The 19267-nt window shown below is 34.6% G+C and overlaps 1 protein-coding gene across 1 annotated transcript; it reads left to right on the top strand.

The window, feature by feature from the left end:
* The first annotated feature begins 6910 nt into the window (after nt 1-6910).
* LOC124912220 (tetraspanin-8-like) lies at nt 6911-7769 on the top strand. Its single transcript, XM_047452786.1, has one exon. It carries the CDS (start codon nt 6948-6950, stop codon nt 7764-7766), a length of 819 nt encoding a protein of 272 aa, XP_047308742.1. The 5' UTR covers nt 6911-6947; the 3' UTR covers nt 7767-7769.
* Nucleotides 7770-19267: the final 11498 nt, after the last annotated feature.

Here is a 19267-nt window from a genome sequence, read left to right as displayed (position 1 = left end):
GAATCTCGTTTTCCTTTTAAAATTGTTTTTGAAACTTGTTGATGATCATTAATTTTTGATGAAAATTTTCATTTCTTAAGAAAAATGTCATTCATCGACCTCGAGATTCGTTCGTGTCTTGATTGAACTCCCTTATCTCAGACGTAGTACTTTTTGAGTGTGTTAATGATAAATGGAGAGGATAACTCGTCACCATCAAGAGTGATCATACGAACTACACTTCTAGAGAAGATTTGAGTGTGTTAATGATAAATGGAGAGGATAACTCATCACCATCAAGAGTGATCATACGAACTACACTTCTAAAGAAGATTTGTTTGATAATGTAGGGTTCTTCCCACTACGTTTGGAACTTTCCTATTGGATCTTGTAGTTTTTTAGTTTTCTTGATAACGAGGTCTCCAGTGATTAGATGACATGGATTGACATTTTTATTGAAGACCTTGGCCATACGCTACTAGTAGGCCCGCATTTTGCACAAGACGTCGGGTCTTCTATCCTCCATAAGGGTGAACTAATCTTAGCGTAATCGATCCCAATCTTCATATGTGTCGTGTCTTTCCATGGCACTCTCAAGGTGTGTAGTTCAATTTATATTAGTTGAACAACCTCCATACCATACACTAAGGAATAGGGTGTCTCGCCCGTTGTGGTTTTATAACCCCATAACACATATGATATAACTTTTTATGCTAGTCCTCATACGTTTTGGTGGTTTTCTTTATGATTATGATCACATTTTTTTGCGGCTTCAACAACTCCATTGGTTTGCGGTCGATAAGGCGAACACTTATAATGCTCAATTTTAAACTATTCGAGAAGTTTGATTTACTCTCCTTGAAAGTGTCGGCCATTTTCAGAGATCATAATGTGGGGACCCCATATCTGTTAATAATATTGCTCCAGATGAATTTAGTTATCTAGTCTAATTTGAGGACCTTGTAAAAAGTTGTCTCTACCCATTTTGTGAAGTAGTCGACTAGTATAAACTCGTGACTATTGGACACACGGGGAGAAAATGTCCAAGGAGAGATCATGTTGTAGAGAAGGGAAGTAAGGTATGCTTAGAGTTAGTATATATTTGGCATATGTGGCATTTCTAGACGAAGGTAATGTAATCTTGTAATAGATTTTTCTAGTAGTATCCCTCGAAGGATCTTCTTGGATAGTGTTGGAAATCGTTTGCTTTTCATAGACTTGATTGCATCTTTGCTGAATCTAGAGAGACTTGATCTTGATTCCCTCTGTGTCATAACAACCAGAATTATTAATGCATCAACAAATATATTATGACTCCTCGGAGTATGAACAGAGGTGACACTTTCAAATTTGTCCATGAGTCACAACAGGAAGGAATGATAGGGTTTAAGGTTTCCTCCTTTGACTTGTCATTCCCCATTTGCTTGGGAAATCACGAGATTTGAATCTCTGATGACCTCTAGTCTACGAGCTTCCTTTTCTCCTGTCCATTTGATTCCGACGATACAAGCTTCGTACCCAACCTCATTATGCGTGATAGTATAATCAAGATTTAGATGTCGAAACCTTGCTTGTTAGACACACCATCAAACATGAATCTCTAGGTGTCTAAGTTGACGGACATGATTTCATCGTCGAGAAACATCATCTTTTCACTGTTTCCTTCAACCTTGATGGGTTGATCGGCTAAAAAGATATCCACCATGTTGCCTTTAATAGATTTTTAGATAGTGTACGTGATATCGTAGTAAAAAATCATCATTATCTATTTGACAAGTCGTAGTGAGAGAAGGGTTCTTTAGAAGAGAAAGCAGACATAATTTAGCCTTGACACTAGCTTGATTATGTGGACTTGCATGTAGTGGCGAAGTCGCTTCGATACCAAGGCTAGTTCCCAACAATCTTTTTCCATGGGAGAATAATTGAGCTCGTACTTTTTCATCTTTTTATTGATGTAATATATCACATTCTCTCTCGCCGAGACATACCTCGCTCTCACTTTCGTCATTTTTTGACCTCATGGAAATTAGGGCAGATGAGTTTTGGAAAAACAAAAACATTTTTTTGCTATGTAGTTTGCGATGTTAATTTTTTCTCAAACACTGGATTCTCGCATCTCAATGCACGACATGTTTTGTTATATTAAACGAGTCGGGAGTTGTTTATTCATAATTAATTTATTGGATTTTGTTTTTATTAAATTACATAATCAAGATTCTATTGTATTTAAATTACATAACACAACTTTGTTTAAACTAGATTATGTGCATGTTCAAAGAAGGATAAAGTAACACAACTTTTTTAAAACTAGATTATGATGTCTATTCTAAGACAGGTAAGAACAATGACAATAAAAGAAACACAAATTATAAACACCCAAGCCACTTTTAAAAGTTTTTTGGTCACAATTTTAAAGATAATTAGAAATACCATTTTAATATTATCAAAAATAAATAACAAAATGAGAGACATATTACATTAGTTTCTAACTTGATACACAACTTATCATTACAAAAATGGTATCTAATGTACATGTCAAATATATAATATGACGAAATATAAGAATTCAAATTATAACATTCATCAAATTTTGGTCTTTTTTGTTTTCATGAATGTTATCTCTACACACTTATTAATGTGAATCTTTTTGATTTATCATAAAAAAAAATGTTTAAGTCTTATAGGAAATTTACATGTTATTATAATTGTGAAAGTGATTATGCTTCACGAGATCAACTCTTGATTTTCAAGGTCATTAAGTGACCAACAACACAAAATTAGAAATTAAAAGAAACCTTTATATTCTTAGACTCTATATGTTTATAGTTTAAATGGACAATTTTTTTTAATTTTTTTTATAAAATAGTTATAAATCAACAAAAGTGATGCATAATATGTATCTCAACTCAATCTAATTAATAATGTGAACAAATGATCATTATCCAATTTAATAATCTGTATAACAAACTGGAGCCAACATAAAAATATTGAACGCTATGGAACTAAAATAAACAAGATACAAGCTTATACATTTGGCTTTCCTACCAAAATCAAAGTATATCTTGCATCTTAGTTTATTTATTAAAGAAATATTTAAATAATATCAAGTAATTATTTAAAATAAAATAAAATAAAACAAATAATAATTTTAATAAAATTAATTTTAAATAATAATTTAAATAATTAATAATAATAATATATTTTTTTATATAATTAATTTTAAATATTATATATTAATAATAAAATTATAATAAAATAATTAAAATATAACATATAATATTTAAAAATAAAAGAAAAAATATTATAAAATTGAAGTATAAAATATTTTAATTAAAATGGCTATACAAAAAACATGTGTTATTAGATAAGTTATATTTAATAAAAATTTGTTTAATATATAATATTTTTAAATTTTTATCACATATTGTTTATGTTTGTTTGATAATTTTTATTGTGATTCTAAAAAATATATATTGGTAATGATGAGAAATCTTATAAATAAAATGTAAAAGGTTTCAACCATTCAACTCATTTTGCTTTTTAAGTTTTTATTTTATTTGCTTGAATGTAATTTGTACGATCAATGGATGTTATGTGTTTATATTTTTATTAATATTTATTATTTTATTAATTATAATATATATATATATATATTTCAAAATATTATGATGTAATAGTAATAATAATTTTTATTTTTAATTAAATAAAATATAGTAAAAAAATGAGATTGAGATACTAATTAGTAGCATTACAAAATAATTATAATCACTTCAAACATTATCAATACTAGGGTGAGCAAACGGTCTATTGTATTCTAACGGTATTAAATTCAAACAAAATTTATTTCATCCGTAATCTAAATATTTTACTAATTAATACAGATCTATGAATTGGATTAAATATGGTTTAAATAATCTAACTTAAAAAACATTTATATTTTTTTAAAATGTGAACATGAAATTATTCAATAATATTTTTTTTATAATTAATTTATTTGTATTTAATTAAAAAATAAAAAAGTGAATTAAGTATGAGCTCGGATCTGCTGCCCCACTTTAATGTCCCAAATAGTGTCCCATATCTAAAACGACGTCTTTTTAATTTATTTTAAAAAAAAAATTCACAATGTACGGAAAGTGGGTGTCCGTCTAAATGACATATCCCATCCTTCTTCTCTCTCTTCTCATTGTCTCTCTTCTCAAACTTAAACCCTCAAACCAATATCATGAATCTTCCGTCTCTGTCTCTACACCTACCGATCCAATCTCCTCAACCCCTGTGCTACTTACGCCCTCGTCATCTTCCGCAAAATCCCATTATCAACAACCAACGATTGGAATGCCATCATCCGCGGTTTCGCTCATAGCGAAAAAACCACAAATGCAATCTCTCTTTACCTCGATTTATCCCGTGTCCCCCAAAACCCAAAGGCTTTGACTTGTTCCTTCGCGCTTAAAGTCTACGCTCGTTCCTTAGCTCGTGTAGAAGCTACCCATATTCATTCTCATCTTCTAAGGTCCAGATTCGAACTTGATCCTTAGCTCGTGTAGAAGCTACCCATATTTAGGGGTGTTCAATATTTGGTCTGAACCGAATATACGACCGAATTGAATTCGAATTACATTTTCGGTTTTCGAATCGAATTTTAAACCGATTCGAATTGAAATACGGTTTTCGGTTTGGTTTTCAAGTTTAGGTTTTAACTCGAAAACCAAACCAAAAACCGAATTCATTTTTATTATATATATTACATATCTTATTACATATTATATATTAAATTATCATGGGCCTCCTACTAAATCCCTACATTAAATCCATAATATCTCATTCATTTTGCCCCTTCTCTAGCTGTCCACACCTTTTAACCGCCATATATTATCGTCGTCGACACTGTTTTACTTTCGTCGTTCAATTGTCGAATATATATTAGCGTTAGTCACTTAGCTAAGTTTGCGTGATTTATATATATATATATATATATATATTTATAATTTAAGTAGATAAAACCTCTTTAACAACTTATTTATTTTGTTAACTTTAAAAAAAAATTATCTTATGGGTAGGTGATGTTATATATTTGGTCTAAACCGAATATCCGACCGAATTCAAACCGAATTCGAATTCACCGAATTCGAATAAACCGAATTCGAATTTATTCAAATCGGTTTGGTTTTCGAAATTGCTTAAAAAAAATAAAAATTCGAAGAACTCGAACCGAAAACTTGAATAACCCGAACACCGAACCGATGAACACCCCTACCCATATTCATTCTCATCTTCTAAGGTTCGGATTCGAACTTAATTTCTTATTGCAGACAACTTTACTTGATGTATATGCTAAAACAGGGGATCTTAATTCCGCACGATAAGGTGTTCGATGAAATGCGTGGGAAGGATATTGTATGTTGGAATGCATTAATTTTTGTGTTTGCTCAGGGAAATCGACCTAATGAAGCTCTTAATCTCTTTAAGAGAATGGGATTAATGAATATGAAAGCTAATAATTTGAGAAGAGAGATATGAAGTTAAGATTTAAGCATGAGGTTGTTTAGACGGACACCCACTTTCTGTTTACGATGTGAAATTCTTTTTTTTAAAATAAATTAAAACGACGTCGTTTTAGATATGGGACACCATTTGAAACATTAAAGTGGGACAGTAGATCCGAACAAACGGTCTATTGTATTCTAGCTGTATTAAATTTAAACTAAATTTATTTCATCCGTAATCCAAATATTTTACTAATTAATACAGATTTATGGATTGGATTAAATATGGTTTAAACAATCTAACTTAAAAAAACATTTATATTTTTTTAAATGTGAACATGAAATTATTTAATAATATTTTTTTATAATTAATTTATTTGTATTTAATTAAAAAATAAAAAAGTGAATCAAGTATATTATATATAAGTTTATATTATATATATATATATATATATATATATATAAAATAGAATAGAGTTATAATTTAATTAAATAAGTTTTCTTTTATAATTAATTCAAAGTTTTAATAATATAAAAAACATAATTTGTGGTTGTTGTTGATGTAAAATATGTAGAAAGAAGTAAGAAATTCGATTAAATTAGGAAAGTTTGGTTAAAGGAGAAAGAAATCTTGCTTAGCAAGAATTTTTTTTTTAATTTAAATTAGATAGATGGATTATTCAAATTAAATTCAAATTAAATTAAATGTGAATTTAATTCAATTCGAAATTAATTTAATTTTATAAATCGGCTTGAATTAATTAGTTTACAATATTTCATTGTAATATTTTTTTTATTTATTTATTTAATTTTTGAGTTATTTTATTATTTAATATTTAATTATAAAAAATATTATTAAATTTTTATTATTATAAATAATTTTGTTTATTTATAATAATATTTTTTATTTTTGCTAAAACATCTTATTAATTATTTTCAAATATTTTATTTAATTAATTAAAATTAGATAGTCAACTAAATTTGAATCTGACAAAAACAAAAAATTGATTAACTATGTCATGTTGATATAAATAGAAAAATTATATTAAATTAAGGTGAAATATAATTTAGAGAAAAAAATATATATAATTAATTTTTTTTTATAATTTGAATAATACTATTAAATTCGAATTTAATTCAGGATTAAATTCTACCCGATCTCAATTCAATTTAAAATATTAATCTAAACAATTTCAAATTTCGGATTAATCAGTCAAATCATATGTTCACACTAATTAATACATCCTTTAATAAAATCATATGTTCACACACCCCACCCCAGGTAGTATTCAAATTCATAGTTAGGCGCCCGGAGCAAGTCAAAATAAGGCAACGCGGATCGGGTCGCTTAAAAGAGGCGATTACACGCGTTAAGACCAAATATAAAAGAAACCCTTTTCATCTTCTTCTTCCTCCATCTCATCAGTCTCTTTCTTCAAATCCAAATCATTTCTTCTTCATTATAATTTGATCAGGAAGATGTTTCGCTTGAGCAATAACCTAGTGGGGATCTTAAACTTCATCACCTTCCTCCTCTCAATCCCAATCCTCTGGGCAGGAGTATGGCTAAGCAAACAAGGCGTCACCGAATGCGAACGTTTTCTAGACAAACCATTAATAGCACTCGGAGTCTTTCTAATGCTCGTTTCCCTAGCAGGTCTAATCGGCGCATGTTGCCGCGTCACTTGGTTACTCTGGGTTTACCTTCTCGTCATGTTCATCCTCATCCTTATCCTCTTCTGCTTCACCATCTTCGCTTTCGCTGTCACCAACAAAGGCGCCGGCGAGAATCTCTCCGGCAAAGGTTACAAGGAGTACCGTCTCGGCGACTACTCAAATTGGCTTCAGAAACGCGTTAACAGCCCAAAGAACTGGAACAAAATACAGAGTTGTTTACAGGACAGCAATGTTTGTAAGAGCTTGATTGGATCTCAAACCCCTGCTGATAAGTTCTTCATGGAACACTTATCTTCTGTACAGTCTGGTTGCTGTAAACCGTCGAATGACTGTGGATTTGAATACGTAAGCCCTACCAATTGGAATCAGACGGGAAATTCAACAATCGATGGCAACCCTGATTGCAAAGTGTGGAGGAATGATGAGAGTTTGCTGTGTTATGGCTGTCAGTCTTGTAAGGCGGGTCTGTTGGATAATCTGAAACGTGACTGGAAGAAGGTGGCGGTGGTGAACATTGTATTCATCGTCTTCCTTATCATCGTTTACTCGATTGGGTGTTGTGCTTTCAGGAACAACAGGAGGGATAATCATCGCCATTATTATCCGACCAGTAAAATATAGTTAGATCTTTGTTATTGTAACCTTTTATCTCTTGTTTTCTTGATCTATTCATTCATTTTGGTTATATTGTATAGCTATAGCTTTAGCTATTAGCTGATATCTTATCTTATGATGCCTGTGTGATTATATGATTTTTTTTGTTCATCTAAAATCATATAATTTTATTTATATTCAGTTAGAGTTAGGGGTGATTAAATGGACAAAATTTTCAATCTGTATTAAATCCAAACTAAATTTATCTAATTTATTCAATCTGTAATCCAAACAATTTTACTAATTAATACGGATACGGATTCGGATTGGATTGAAAATGGTTTGGATAATCCAAACTAAAAAAATATTTATATATATTAACGTGAAATTAGTCAACAATTTTTTAATTTTTTTTTTAATTAAATTTTTTTTTAAAAAAATTTGATTTTTTTTATTATTATTAAATTTGAAAGTAAAAAATAATAAAAAAAATAATTATAAAAAAAATAAAAATAAATACCATTGTCAAAGTAATGATAAGTAAAATATATATTATATTGAGATAAAATTTTATTTAAAGAAAAATAATTAAAAAATATATTTTTATTTAGATAGTCTGGATAATTTGGATAATCCTAATCCAATCCGAACTCAATCCGATCCGTTCTCAATTCAATCCAAAATATCCAATCCGAATTAGTATTTAGAATTCGGATTGGATTGAATTTCGGATTAATCCACCCAATGCTCATCCCTATTCAGGATTATAGGTTACAAAAATACATAAAGATTTTGCAAATATATTACAACCCAATTTGGTTGGATTGGGTAGGGTTAAAATTATATATTTTTTTAATATCTTATTTAATATTAATTTAGATGGAATAATGTTTTGAAATATATTATTATAAATTCATGAAGTGAATCGTTTTAACCGACTTTTTAGTAGATCAACCCATCCACATCGAAGAAGAGGATGAGTTATCATTTCCAAACGATGAGAATGACAAACCGATAATGACTCATGGTTGCTCATGTTCGATGGGGCCTTAGAAAAACTATGTTGCGGTATCAAAATCATTCTCATAGATCCAACAGAAATATACAACCCAACATCGGTGAATCTCGATTATTCGATCACCAATAATGAAGCCGAGTACGAGGCATGTCGATCAGGGATGATTTACAAGAAAGGTGTCAAAAAATTTAAAGTGATCTACAATTTGAACTTGGTCATATGTCAAGCAAACCATGAATGGAAAGTGAAAGGGAGAATCTGAAACCGTACCACGAATAGTTGATGAGATTGGTCGATATATTCAAGTAGGTCACCATCACTCATGCCCAAGGTGTTAGAATCGTTTCGAATATGATTTAACTACACAAATTCTTGAAGGTGTCAAGATTAAGCCGTTAAAAATACGTCAAGAGTTTGAAAAGGCATTCGAGAAAAAGTTGATAGCCAACAATGAAGTAGCTAGCGAAATATGGTATGCGTCACTCCAAAGATACAACGAATATAGAGAATATCCGTCTCATTTCCAAAAAAGGAAAGACGAGTCAGAACAAGCTTTGTGTAGATATTCCACCAGTTACATGTTCATGGTGGGTAAACTCTATAGGCAATCGGTCAATAGTTAGAACATGCTTGTGTAGATTGAGATCAGACAAAGAGGATTATGAGCACTTGCGGACCACACATGAACGATCTAGCTCTAGCCAAGAAGATATTCCATTTGGGCTACTATTGGAAAATCTTAGAGCTCGATTGTGTGCCGTACGTCAAGACTTGTCATCAATGCCAAATATACACCAACTTGAAACATACTTCGTCGTTGTTATTGTACAACATGACATCGCCATGGCCTTTCTCGACGTGGAGTATAAACATAATCGACAAGATATTCCCACATGCATGAAATATACATCAAATCATCTTTATGGCCATAAACTACTTCACAAAATGTGTCGAATTCGCCTCGTACAAAGTCTTGAAGTCATCGCGTGTATCCAAATTAATCCAAAACAAATAATTTGTCGGTACGATGTGCCACATCCTATGATCTCAGATAATGGACAAAATTTTCAAGGAGAGGTGTTGAAGGTGCTCACCGAGTTAAAAATTCAACACCATAAGTCGTCATCCTACAAACTACAAACAAACAGAGCAGTTGAAGCGATCAATAAGAATGTGACCACGATGATCAATAAGATGACTCATACTTATAAAGATTGGCATGAAAAGCATCTGTACACTCTTGGGGGCTATCGAAAAACGAATAGAACATCAATAGATGAGACATCATTCCCCCTTGTCTATGGAATGGACGCCGTCCAACCGATTGAAATTAAACTTTCGGTATTAAGGGTGCTTCTAGAAAGTCAAATTGTCGAAGAAGATTGCATTAAGGATCAATATGATCAACTAATATTGATGGGATATTTGCGTGAACGCTTTGTTCAAGACTCAAATTTACCAAAAGAGAAATCTAGAAATCTAGACTCAAATGCCTTCAACAAGAAGGTCAAGTCTAGAAATCTTTGTGAATGAGATTTGATTCTGAAGAAGATCCAAGAATTGTTAAACCCAAAGGGCAAGTTCCGACCTTAATGGGAATGTCCGTTCATCATCAAGAAAAAATTATTTGGGTTGGCAATCCTCTTGGCATGATAGACGGCGTAGAATGTTTTGCACCAACCAACCTCGATGCACTCAGTAAGTATTTTTCTTAAAGACTAATGAGAGGGACATGATATGGATAAATCTTGGGATAAAGAATTGGCATACACACATTTAACCTTTTTCTAAAACCGCGAGGGTCTTCTCAAAATTTTTAAATGATTTTCGAAAAAAAATGAACAACAAAACAATAAAATAAAATAAAACCCTAGATCACACTAGAAACATGTCCAAAATAAAATCGACGATTTTATACTTTGAACTACGTTTCAACCTTATTCCTCTTCAAGAGGTTACATAGGCAACATTGTCTCGAGGATAAAAAAAGGAAGCTCGTGGAAAAGATCAAATTCTAAACTTAAATCACGTGATTAATGAAAATTATTTTTCTTCCTAAAAATGTTTAAAAAAATGAAAGATGACTCGTAATTTAAGAGTTGAGAAAATAAATGAGTCAAAGTAGTCATCAATGTTGAGACATTAAAATTACCACTACTTGTTTACCTAGACTCTTGTCTTTATTTCCTAAAGACAAGAACACGAGTGTATGAGATATACTCATGCTACTTAAAAAAGAGCTCCCCTCATGGTTCACTAGTAAAAAAGGCAAATTAGAGAGCAAACATAGTGATTGGTATTTGAAATAACGATGATTTGTTACAAAACCAATCGCTATAAACCTAATAAAAAAACGCGAAAAAATGGCGCCTTCTTTTGCCGCGTTTTTGAAGAATTAGTAGCGATTGAAAAAAGAACAAATCGCTATGATTTTATTAGTAGCGTTTGGATAAGTAACCAATCGCCATTCCTTAAGCATATTAGCGATTGAAACTAGACCATTCACTATAACATTGATAAACAAGAAATTGCCTTAAAAAGTTTAAATTGACATTGGTATACTTATAAATACCAATAATACTAAATGAATTTGAGATTGACTTGGTAAAAAATACATTATTTCCCAAACTAGCTCATTAATTGGGAAGATATTAGATATCCTTCATAATAATATCATATAGACTGATAGAAAAAATTAAGTAGATTAATTTTAAACCGGCCACACATTACAATTTTTGAATATTTATTCTAAATAATCAAAAAGGGAGAAATTGATAGAAAAATTAAGTAAATTAATTTTTGGAACCGGCCAGACGAACTAAACAGTTGTCAACCTTCATGTGCAGGTACAGATCAAAAACCGTATGAACCGGTTGGCGTATCAAAACCGGTTGCTACTATACTTTAAAGAAATCAGTTTCAAGAGATCAAGTCAAAGATCAGAGAAACCAGTTTTTCACTTTCTCAAGAGACCGGTTAGCCAAGACAGAAACTTTCATTCCAACCGGATCATACTGCACAAGACACAAAAACCGGATGGTTCAGAACAAAAGTCAGAAGACTCAAACTTTCAGAGTGACGTACCATGACAGAAGAAACGTGTCTTGAAAGGATAAAAGAAGATCAGATCCGATCGGAAGCATGCGAGGAAAGCAATGATGCTTTATTGATCTGAAATTGACAACCGGAAGTGCATGTTCAACACGTGTCCAAATCTGAAAACCGGCTACGTCATCTTTTGCTCAGAGCTGCCTGCATGAATGCCAGGTGTTGAGGAAAGTGAAGCGTGCAAGCAACCTTTTCTGCAGCAGGCGTGATGATGATCGACCAATCCGCAGGAGAGAGGAGAAAGTAACCGTTGGAGACTTTCAGCTATAAAAGGAAGATCAAACGTCTTCATTAAACGCAGAAGCAACAACAAGTTACAAAAACAGAAGTAGTTGAAAGTTGTAAAAGCATTAAATTCTAGAGAGATAAAGTCCTATATACTGTAAAACCGGTGTGTCTAAAACCGGAAGCTCTTTGTGTGACGTTGTGTTGAGTTGTTGTATTACATCAAAGAGTGAGTTTGGTGTAACCGGCGAGTAGCGAAGTTGGGTTCGACCGGCAGTATTGTTGTAACTCTAAAGAGTTAGTGGAGATCCTTCTCATAACCTGAGAAGAAGGGGTGACGTAGGAGGGTTTTCTACGAACATCCATAAACAAATCCTTGTCTCGTGTTCTTTCCTTTGCTTTTATTACTTAGCTTAACCTCAAACTAATCATACTCCTAAAACTGGTCACTCACACCCATCAAACCGACTCCTTCTTAAACATCATCTAAAGTCGCATTCGTTGCTTCAACCTGAAACAGACATTTCCTCCCTTGAACCCGGTTCAAGAGTATGTGACAGTTTGTGCAGTGCTGAGAACGGTTATAGTCTCTAACCGGACTATCACCAAAGTGTGTGTGTTGTAAGCGGCCACCCTTACCGAAACCGGAAACCCCCCGGTCCTCCAAGGGCGTCCCCGATCCTAACAAGTGGTATCAGAGCGAGGTTCTTAGCACTCAAGCAACCGAAGAAGATGGAAAGCATGACCCACAGCGACAAGCCGCCAATGCTAAACAGCGAAGCGTTTAGCAGTTGGAAGAAACAGATGTATCTACATTTGATTACGTTAGATGATGAGATGAGCCGAGTCCTGAAAAAGGGACCGATCAAGATCAACAAGGAGGAAAACCAATGGACGAGTGAAGATCGAAGACGGAGTAACCTGGACAACCATTGCATGAGGCACATCTATAAGGCTATAGATAATAACACTTTGAATAAAATATCAGAGTGTGAAAATGCAAAGGAAGCCTGGAAAACGATTATTCAGATCCACGAGGGAAACGAAAGAACCAAGGAGAACAAAATACTGGTGGCTACACAAAAATATGAAAATATACGGATGAAACCGGGAGAAAACATGAAGGAATTCAGCAACCGGTTCACCAGTGTAGTTAACGAGCTTCAAACACTCGGAAAGAAGTATGACAACCGAGAAGTGATCATCAAAGCCCTAAGATCCTTGCCAAGCACGTGGGATATCAAGACCATGGTGATGAGGGAGTCAAGCACCCTTGGGCAGATGAAGTTGCATGATGTGTTCGAGGACTTGAAAGCCTACGAATTCGAGATCAAGTCTCGGATCGAAGATGAAGTATCAACATCAACCGCAACTAGAGCTTTGGTTACATCGGTGGAACCGGCGGCTCAAGTATCAACCGCACCGGCTCCAGTCAAAAACACCGATCAAATTACCGAAGATGTGATGGCGATGCTAGCTCAGAAATTTGGGAAATTCATGAAGAAGAGCCAGCCACCATCTAATAATGACTTTAATTATAATTATGTAGATAAATCAAACAAGAGATGTTATAACTGTGATGATTTTGGACATTTCAGGTCAGAGTGTAGAAAACCAAGAAGAGACGATAGAAAACCGGAAGGAAATTATCAAGGAAACAATTATCAAGGGAATAACTATCAAAGCAACCGGTATCAGGGAAACAACTACCAAGGGAACAACTATTGGAGAAACAACAACAACCAACGAAACGACTACCGAAGAAACGATGATCAACATGCTGATGAAGGAAAGGAGATTCAGAAGGCGCTCATTGCATCTGATGGTGGAAGCGAGTGGGCATACTCCGACAATGAAGATGGTGAAGAGAAAGTAACCTGCTTCATGGCAAACGACGAAGAGGTATTTGACTTTTCCTCTGATGAGTTTACCAAAGAAGATCTGGTTTCTGCACTCAACCAAATGGTTGCTGAGTTCAGAAACATATCTGCTTACATACCAAATCCAATAGAACCTAAAACCGAACGAATAAATAAATATGATAACACATGTGAAATCGAAATGTATGAACCGGATGAACTATTCTCCGATAATGAGAAGACAGTTCAACCGGTAACCGAAACCGATGAACGAGCAATGTACGTCACGGCTGCGTGGGAGAGATCACGTCAAGCAGTGAAACAAATGTGTAACTACAAAAGGCACCCGAAGTGTAGGTATGGTATCGGTTATGAACCAAATAAACAAAATGAAACAAAGCAACCTAACGGGATGAAACTCACGAAAAATAATCTTCCATTTATAAAATTTGTCAAGAGTTCACAAACCGAAAATGACCTAAAACCGGAAGAAACGCTTAAATATGTAAGTCCTAACGAATCTGAAAAATGGCTTCATCCTGAGAGAAGGAAAGTCAACCGGAAACCAAGTAAATCTAATAAAACCCGATATCAAAGAAGTCCATCACCACATAAGGCATTTTTGAGCAACAGCCAAGAAGTTAAGCCAAATATTTTCAAAACAATAACCGGGAAAGTGATCCGACTCATTCAAGTCTGGATCCCAAAGGGACTAATCAACCATGGACCCAACTCAATGTGGGTACCAAAAAGGTGTAAATAATTGTTTGTTACAGGTCAGGAGAAGCAATCGGCTAAAGAACTCAGAATGGTACCTGGACAGTGGATGCTCAAGGCATATGACCGGAAACAAGGAGCTACTAACAGACATCAAGTACGAAACCGGAGCAGTCATCACATTCGGGGATAACTCAAAAGGTAAAACCGTGGGCAAGGGTAAGATTGTCCATGGTGAATTATCCATAAGTAATGTATTATTGGTAGAAAAACTAAGCTTTAACCTGTTAAGCATAAGCCAAATGTGTGATGTGGGATACAAAGTTGAATTTCATAAAAACTCATGCTTAGTTAAAAACCAAAACAACGATGTTCTTCTAACCGGTAACCGGATAGGAAACATTTACAAAGTTGATTGGAAAACTGATTTCGAAAAACCTGTGTGTATGATAGCCGAAAATGATCCAAACTGGCTTTGGCATAAACGGTTAAATCACTTGAATTTCAAAACAATTAACTTCATTTGTTCCAAGGAACTAGTTCATGGTTTTCCAAAGGTTAAGTTTTCAAAAGATAAAGTATGTGCTGCATGTCAAATGGGCAAACAAGTGAAATCATCTTTCAAAAATAAAGGAAATTATCAATCTGAATGATGCTTAGAACTCTTGCATATGGATCTGTTTGGTCCGGTTAAAGTAACTAGTTTAGGAGGCATGCATTATACTATGGTAGTTATTGATGATTACTCCAAATTTACGTGGGTTACTTTTCTAGCCTCTAAAAATCAAGCAACTCCAAACTTGATTAAACTGATTTTGAGAATACAAAATGAAAAATCTATTCGAGTGAATAAAATCAGAAGTGATAGAGGAACTGAGTTTATAAACAGTAATTTAACTACTTTTCTTGATGATTCCGGTATTAGGCACGAGTTGTCTAGTGCCAGAACTCCTCAACAAAATGGCCTGGCTGAGAGAAGAAACCGAACTCTCAAGGAAGCCGCAAGGTCAATGATAGCTGATTCGGGTATCGCTCAAAAGTTCTGGGCTGAAGCTATCAACACCGCTTGCTATACACAAAATCGATCTTTAGTAACTAAACGGTTTTCGAAAACTCCTTTTGAAATTTATTTTGATCAAATTCCAAGTGTACGGTATTTTCGAATTTTTGGTAGTAAATGCTTTGTTCACAATAACGGCAAGAATTACTTGACCGCTTTTGATGCTAAATCCGATGAGGGAATAATGTTGGGATATTCAGCTGTAAGTAAAGCCTACAGAGTATACAATACTAGGACTTTAACAGTTGAAGAAACCGCACACGTTGTTTTCGATGAATCGGTTGAACGAAACACTGCATTACCCTTCGACCTTCACAACAGAATGGAAAATTTCAATATCTATTCTGATGATGAAGACGAGGTTCCGGTTTATAGACGCTTTGTCAAGGACCAAGCGGTTGATGCTGAAATTCAGCCTGATCAAGCTGCTTTACCGTAGAAAGTTGACGCTTCAGTTTCTACTGAAGAAATCGGTCGGTCTGACTCTGTTCAACCTACCGATCAGTCTAACCTTGATCAGCCAGCCGAAAGCTTGGTAGACACGTCTCGGATTAACCTCAGAAGGAACAAAAATCATCCTATTGAACTAGTCATAGGTAACATATCCTCACCCGTCCGAACTAGGCAACAAAATTTGGATCACTATGGAAACTCTGCTTTCATATCACAAATTGAGCCGAAAAAGGTAGATGAAGCATTGTCAGATCCAGATTGGATCTTGGCAATGCAAGAGGAATTAAACGAGTTTGAGAGAAATAAAGTCTGGTACCTAGTCCCTAGACCGAAAAACAAACCGGTTATAGGTACACGATGGGTATTCAGAAATAAACTCAATGAAGACGGTTTAGTTACGAGGAACAAAGCCCGGTTAGTGGCTCAAGGCTATAAACAGGAAAAAGGCGTTGATTTTGAAGAATCATTTGCCCCTGTAGCTACACTTGAGGCAATTAGAATATTTTTAGCATACGCAGCTTTTAAAAACTTTAAAGTTTATCAAATGGATGTTAAGAGCGCTTTTCTAAACGGTAAAGTAAATGAAGAGGTGTATGTTAACCAACCTCCAAGTTTTAAAAATCCAGAACATGAAAATCACGTTTACCGGCTGAATAAAGCCCTTTACGGTTTGAAACAAGCTCCAAGAGCTTGGTATGATACTTTGACACAATTTTTATCTGATCACAAATTCACAATAGGATCGGTAGACAAAACACTTTTCAAGTTTGAAAGAAAAGAACAAATTTTACTTGTTCAGATTTATGTTGATGATATCATATTCGGATCAACCGATCCAAAATTATGTGAAAATTTTTCGAAAATGATGACTGATAGATTTCAAATGAGTATGATGGGGGAAATGAGCTTCTTTCTAAGACTTCAGGTTAAGCAGATTGAAGCCGGAATCTTCATAAGCCAACCGAAGTACACATCCGAACTGCTGAAGAAGTTTGGGATGGATACATGTGCCGAAGCGGCTATGCCAATGAGTCCTTCCGTGAAGCTGGACAAAGATAATGATGGTCAAGCCATTGACATCACAACATATCGAGGAATGATCGGATCGCTGCTATATCTAACAGCCAATCGACCTGATATTCTATTTGCGGTTGGAGTGTGCGGGAGGTTCCAAGCAAATCCAAAGCAGTCTCATTATACGGCGGCCAAAAGAATCCTAAAATATCTAAAGGGAACTCAAGAAGTGGGACTTTGGTACCCAAAAGATTCAAGCTTCAACCTTATAAGCTATTTAGATGCCGATTACGCAGGATGCAAAATCGACAGAAAGAGTACAAGTGGAACCTGTCAGTTCCTGGGTGACCGGTTAGTCACTTGGAGCAGCAAGAAACAAACATCCGTTGCAACCTCAACCGCAGAGGCGGAGTATATAGCGGCTGGAAGCTGCTGTGCACAACTCCTCTGGATCCAACAGCAACTAAGGGATTTCGGAATAGAAGCAAAGGAGTCTCCAATCTTTTGTGACAACACCAGCGCCATAGCGATTACATACAATTCGGTGTTGCACTCAAGAACAAAGCATATCGACATCCAACACCATTTCATCCGGGAGCATGTTTAGGAGAAACACATCCGGCTGGAATATGTCTCGACCGAGCAACAAGTAGCGGACATCTTCACGAAACCACTACAGGAAGCTAAGTTTTCACATTTTCGAAATATCTTGGGACTTACTAACATTAATCAATTGATATAATCATCATGTATGCATGTAAGAAACCGGGATATGTGTTCAGGGAGAAGTTAAAGCTTCTCAAACCATATTCAAATAGGCCATTAATAAATCAAATATGCTAACCGGGAGGAAGTCTCCGGTTATGCCCGATCACTTCATAATTTCGAATCAAATGTATGTTTACTATACGGCTGAAATAACCGGGCTAAAGTGGATAAGTCAAATCCAAAGTTGAACAACTGTTGACATTAATCAACTTTTCTTCACAAATGGAAATATCCTACTAAAACCGGTCATGGAAAACCGCTTAGTACAAATGCATTCTGGTCTGATGGAATGAACTTTTCCGGTTAACCTGGGATGACTGACTGAGTTTTCATGCATATCTTGAAAAATGAAGCCTGTAATTAATAAAAACAAGTCTACCACAATCGAGATGACGACATGTGTCCATCATCAAGAGAGGGAGACTCACATCTTGTCAATAGATAATTTTCATCATTGCTATCTTAGTAATAATTAGATTTACCTTGGAAATAAACTATAGTTACTTCAAAAAGTTAAGTCTATTAAGTAGCTGATGACATCATCAAGCATGCTTAAAACCTCATTAATATCAGCCAAACCCTGGGCTATATAAACCAACTACAATCCTTCACAAAAACTTCACAAGATCACTATTCACAAGTTTCATTTTTGAGATAAATCCTCTCTCTCAAAAACATGAACATCAACTCCTTAGCAAAGAAAATCCTATTGGCAGATTTTGATTCAATCTACCAATATGAAGATCATGAAGTCAAGGAAATGTTCTTAGCCATAGAAAGAGCGGACTAAGAAGTTTCCTTAAGAACAGATTCATCCTTGACTACCTCGTAGTCGAAGAACTCTTCCAAACCGGAAAGGAAGTGCACCGAGATATCATCGTTGCACAAGTTTACGGTCAAAAGTTTCTATTCAGCGAGACGGATTTCGCTGTATATTGCGGTTTGCCCAATGAAGGGGTAACCGATCTAACATATTCTCCGGTGACAATGGAAGAAATGTGTCGCCGGTTCTCAGGATCAGATATCCCGGTTAAACCCTGGGGTGCCAAAAGTCAACTTTCTCATAAGTACCAGCTTCTCTGCGAGATTTTGGGAAAATCTGTCTTGTGATTACTGTAACGGTTGGGACACCGGTCAACTGGTCCTGGATCATCTTCAGTAACCTGAAGAAGATGCTCATTTCCAACAAAACCGGCTACGCTCCTCAGCTGAGCGGTTTCTGTACAAGTTTGGACATCCACTCCGGATCCTTCGTCACTCTTCATCCAAGGCATGTGCTCACCAAGGAAAGAGTACAAGAGATGAT

The sequence above is a fragment of the Impatiens glandulifera genome, chromosome 8 (genome assembly GCF_907164915.1).
Source record: "Impatiens glandulifera chromosome 8, dImpGla2.1, whole genome shotgun sequence".
In the NCBI taxonomy this organism is placed as follows: domain Eukaryota; kingdom Viridiplantae; phylum Streptophyta; class Magnoliopsida; order Ericales; family Balsaminaceae; genus Impatiens; species Impatiens glandulifera.
The sequence above is the reverse complement of the archived record's forward strand: the minus strand, read 5'-3'. Positions and strand labels throughout refer to the sequence as shown.

Bases quoted from the DNA above. Each gene is read 5' to 3' on its own strand.
- LOC124912220 (XM_047452786.1), top strand. From the start codon at position 6,948: ATGTTTCGCTTGAGCAATAACCTAGTGGGGATCTTAAACTTCATCACC.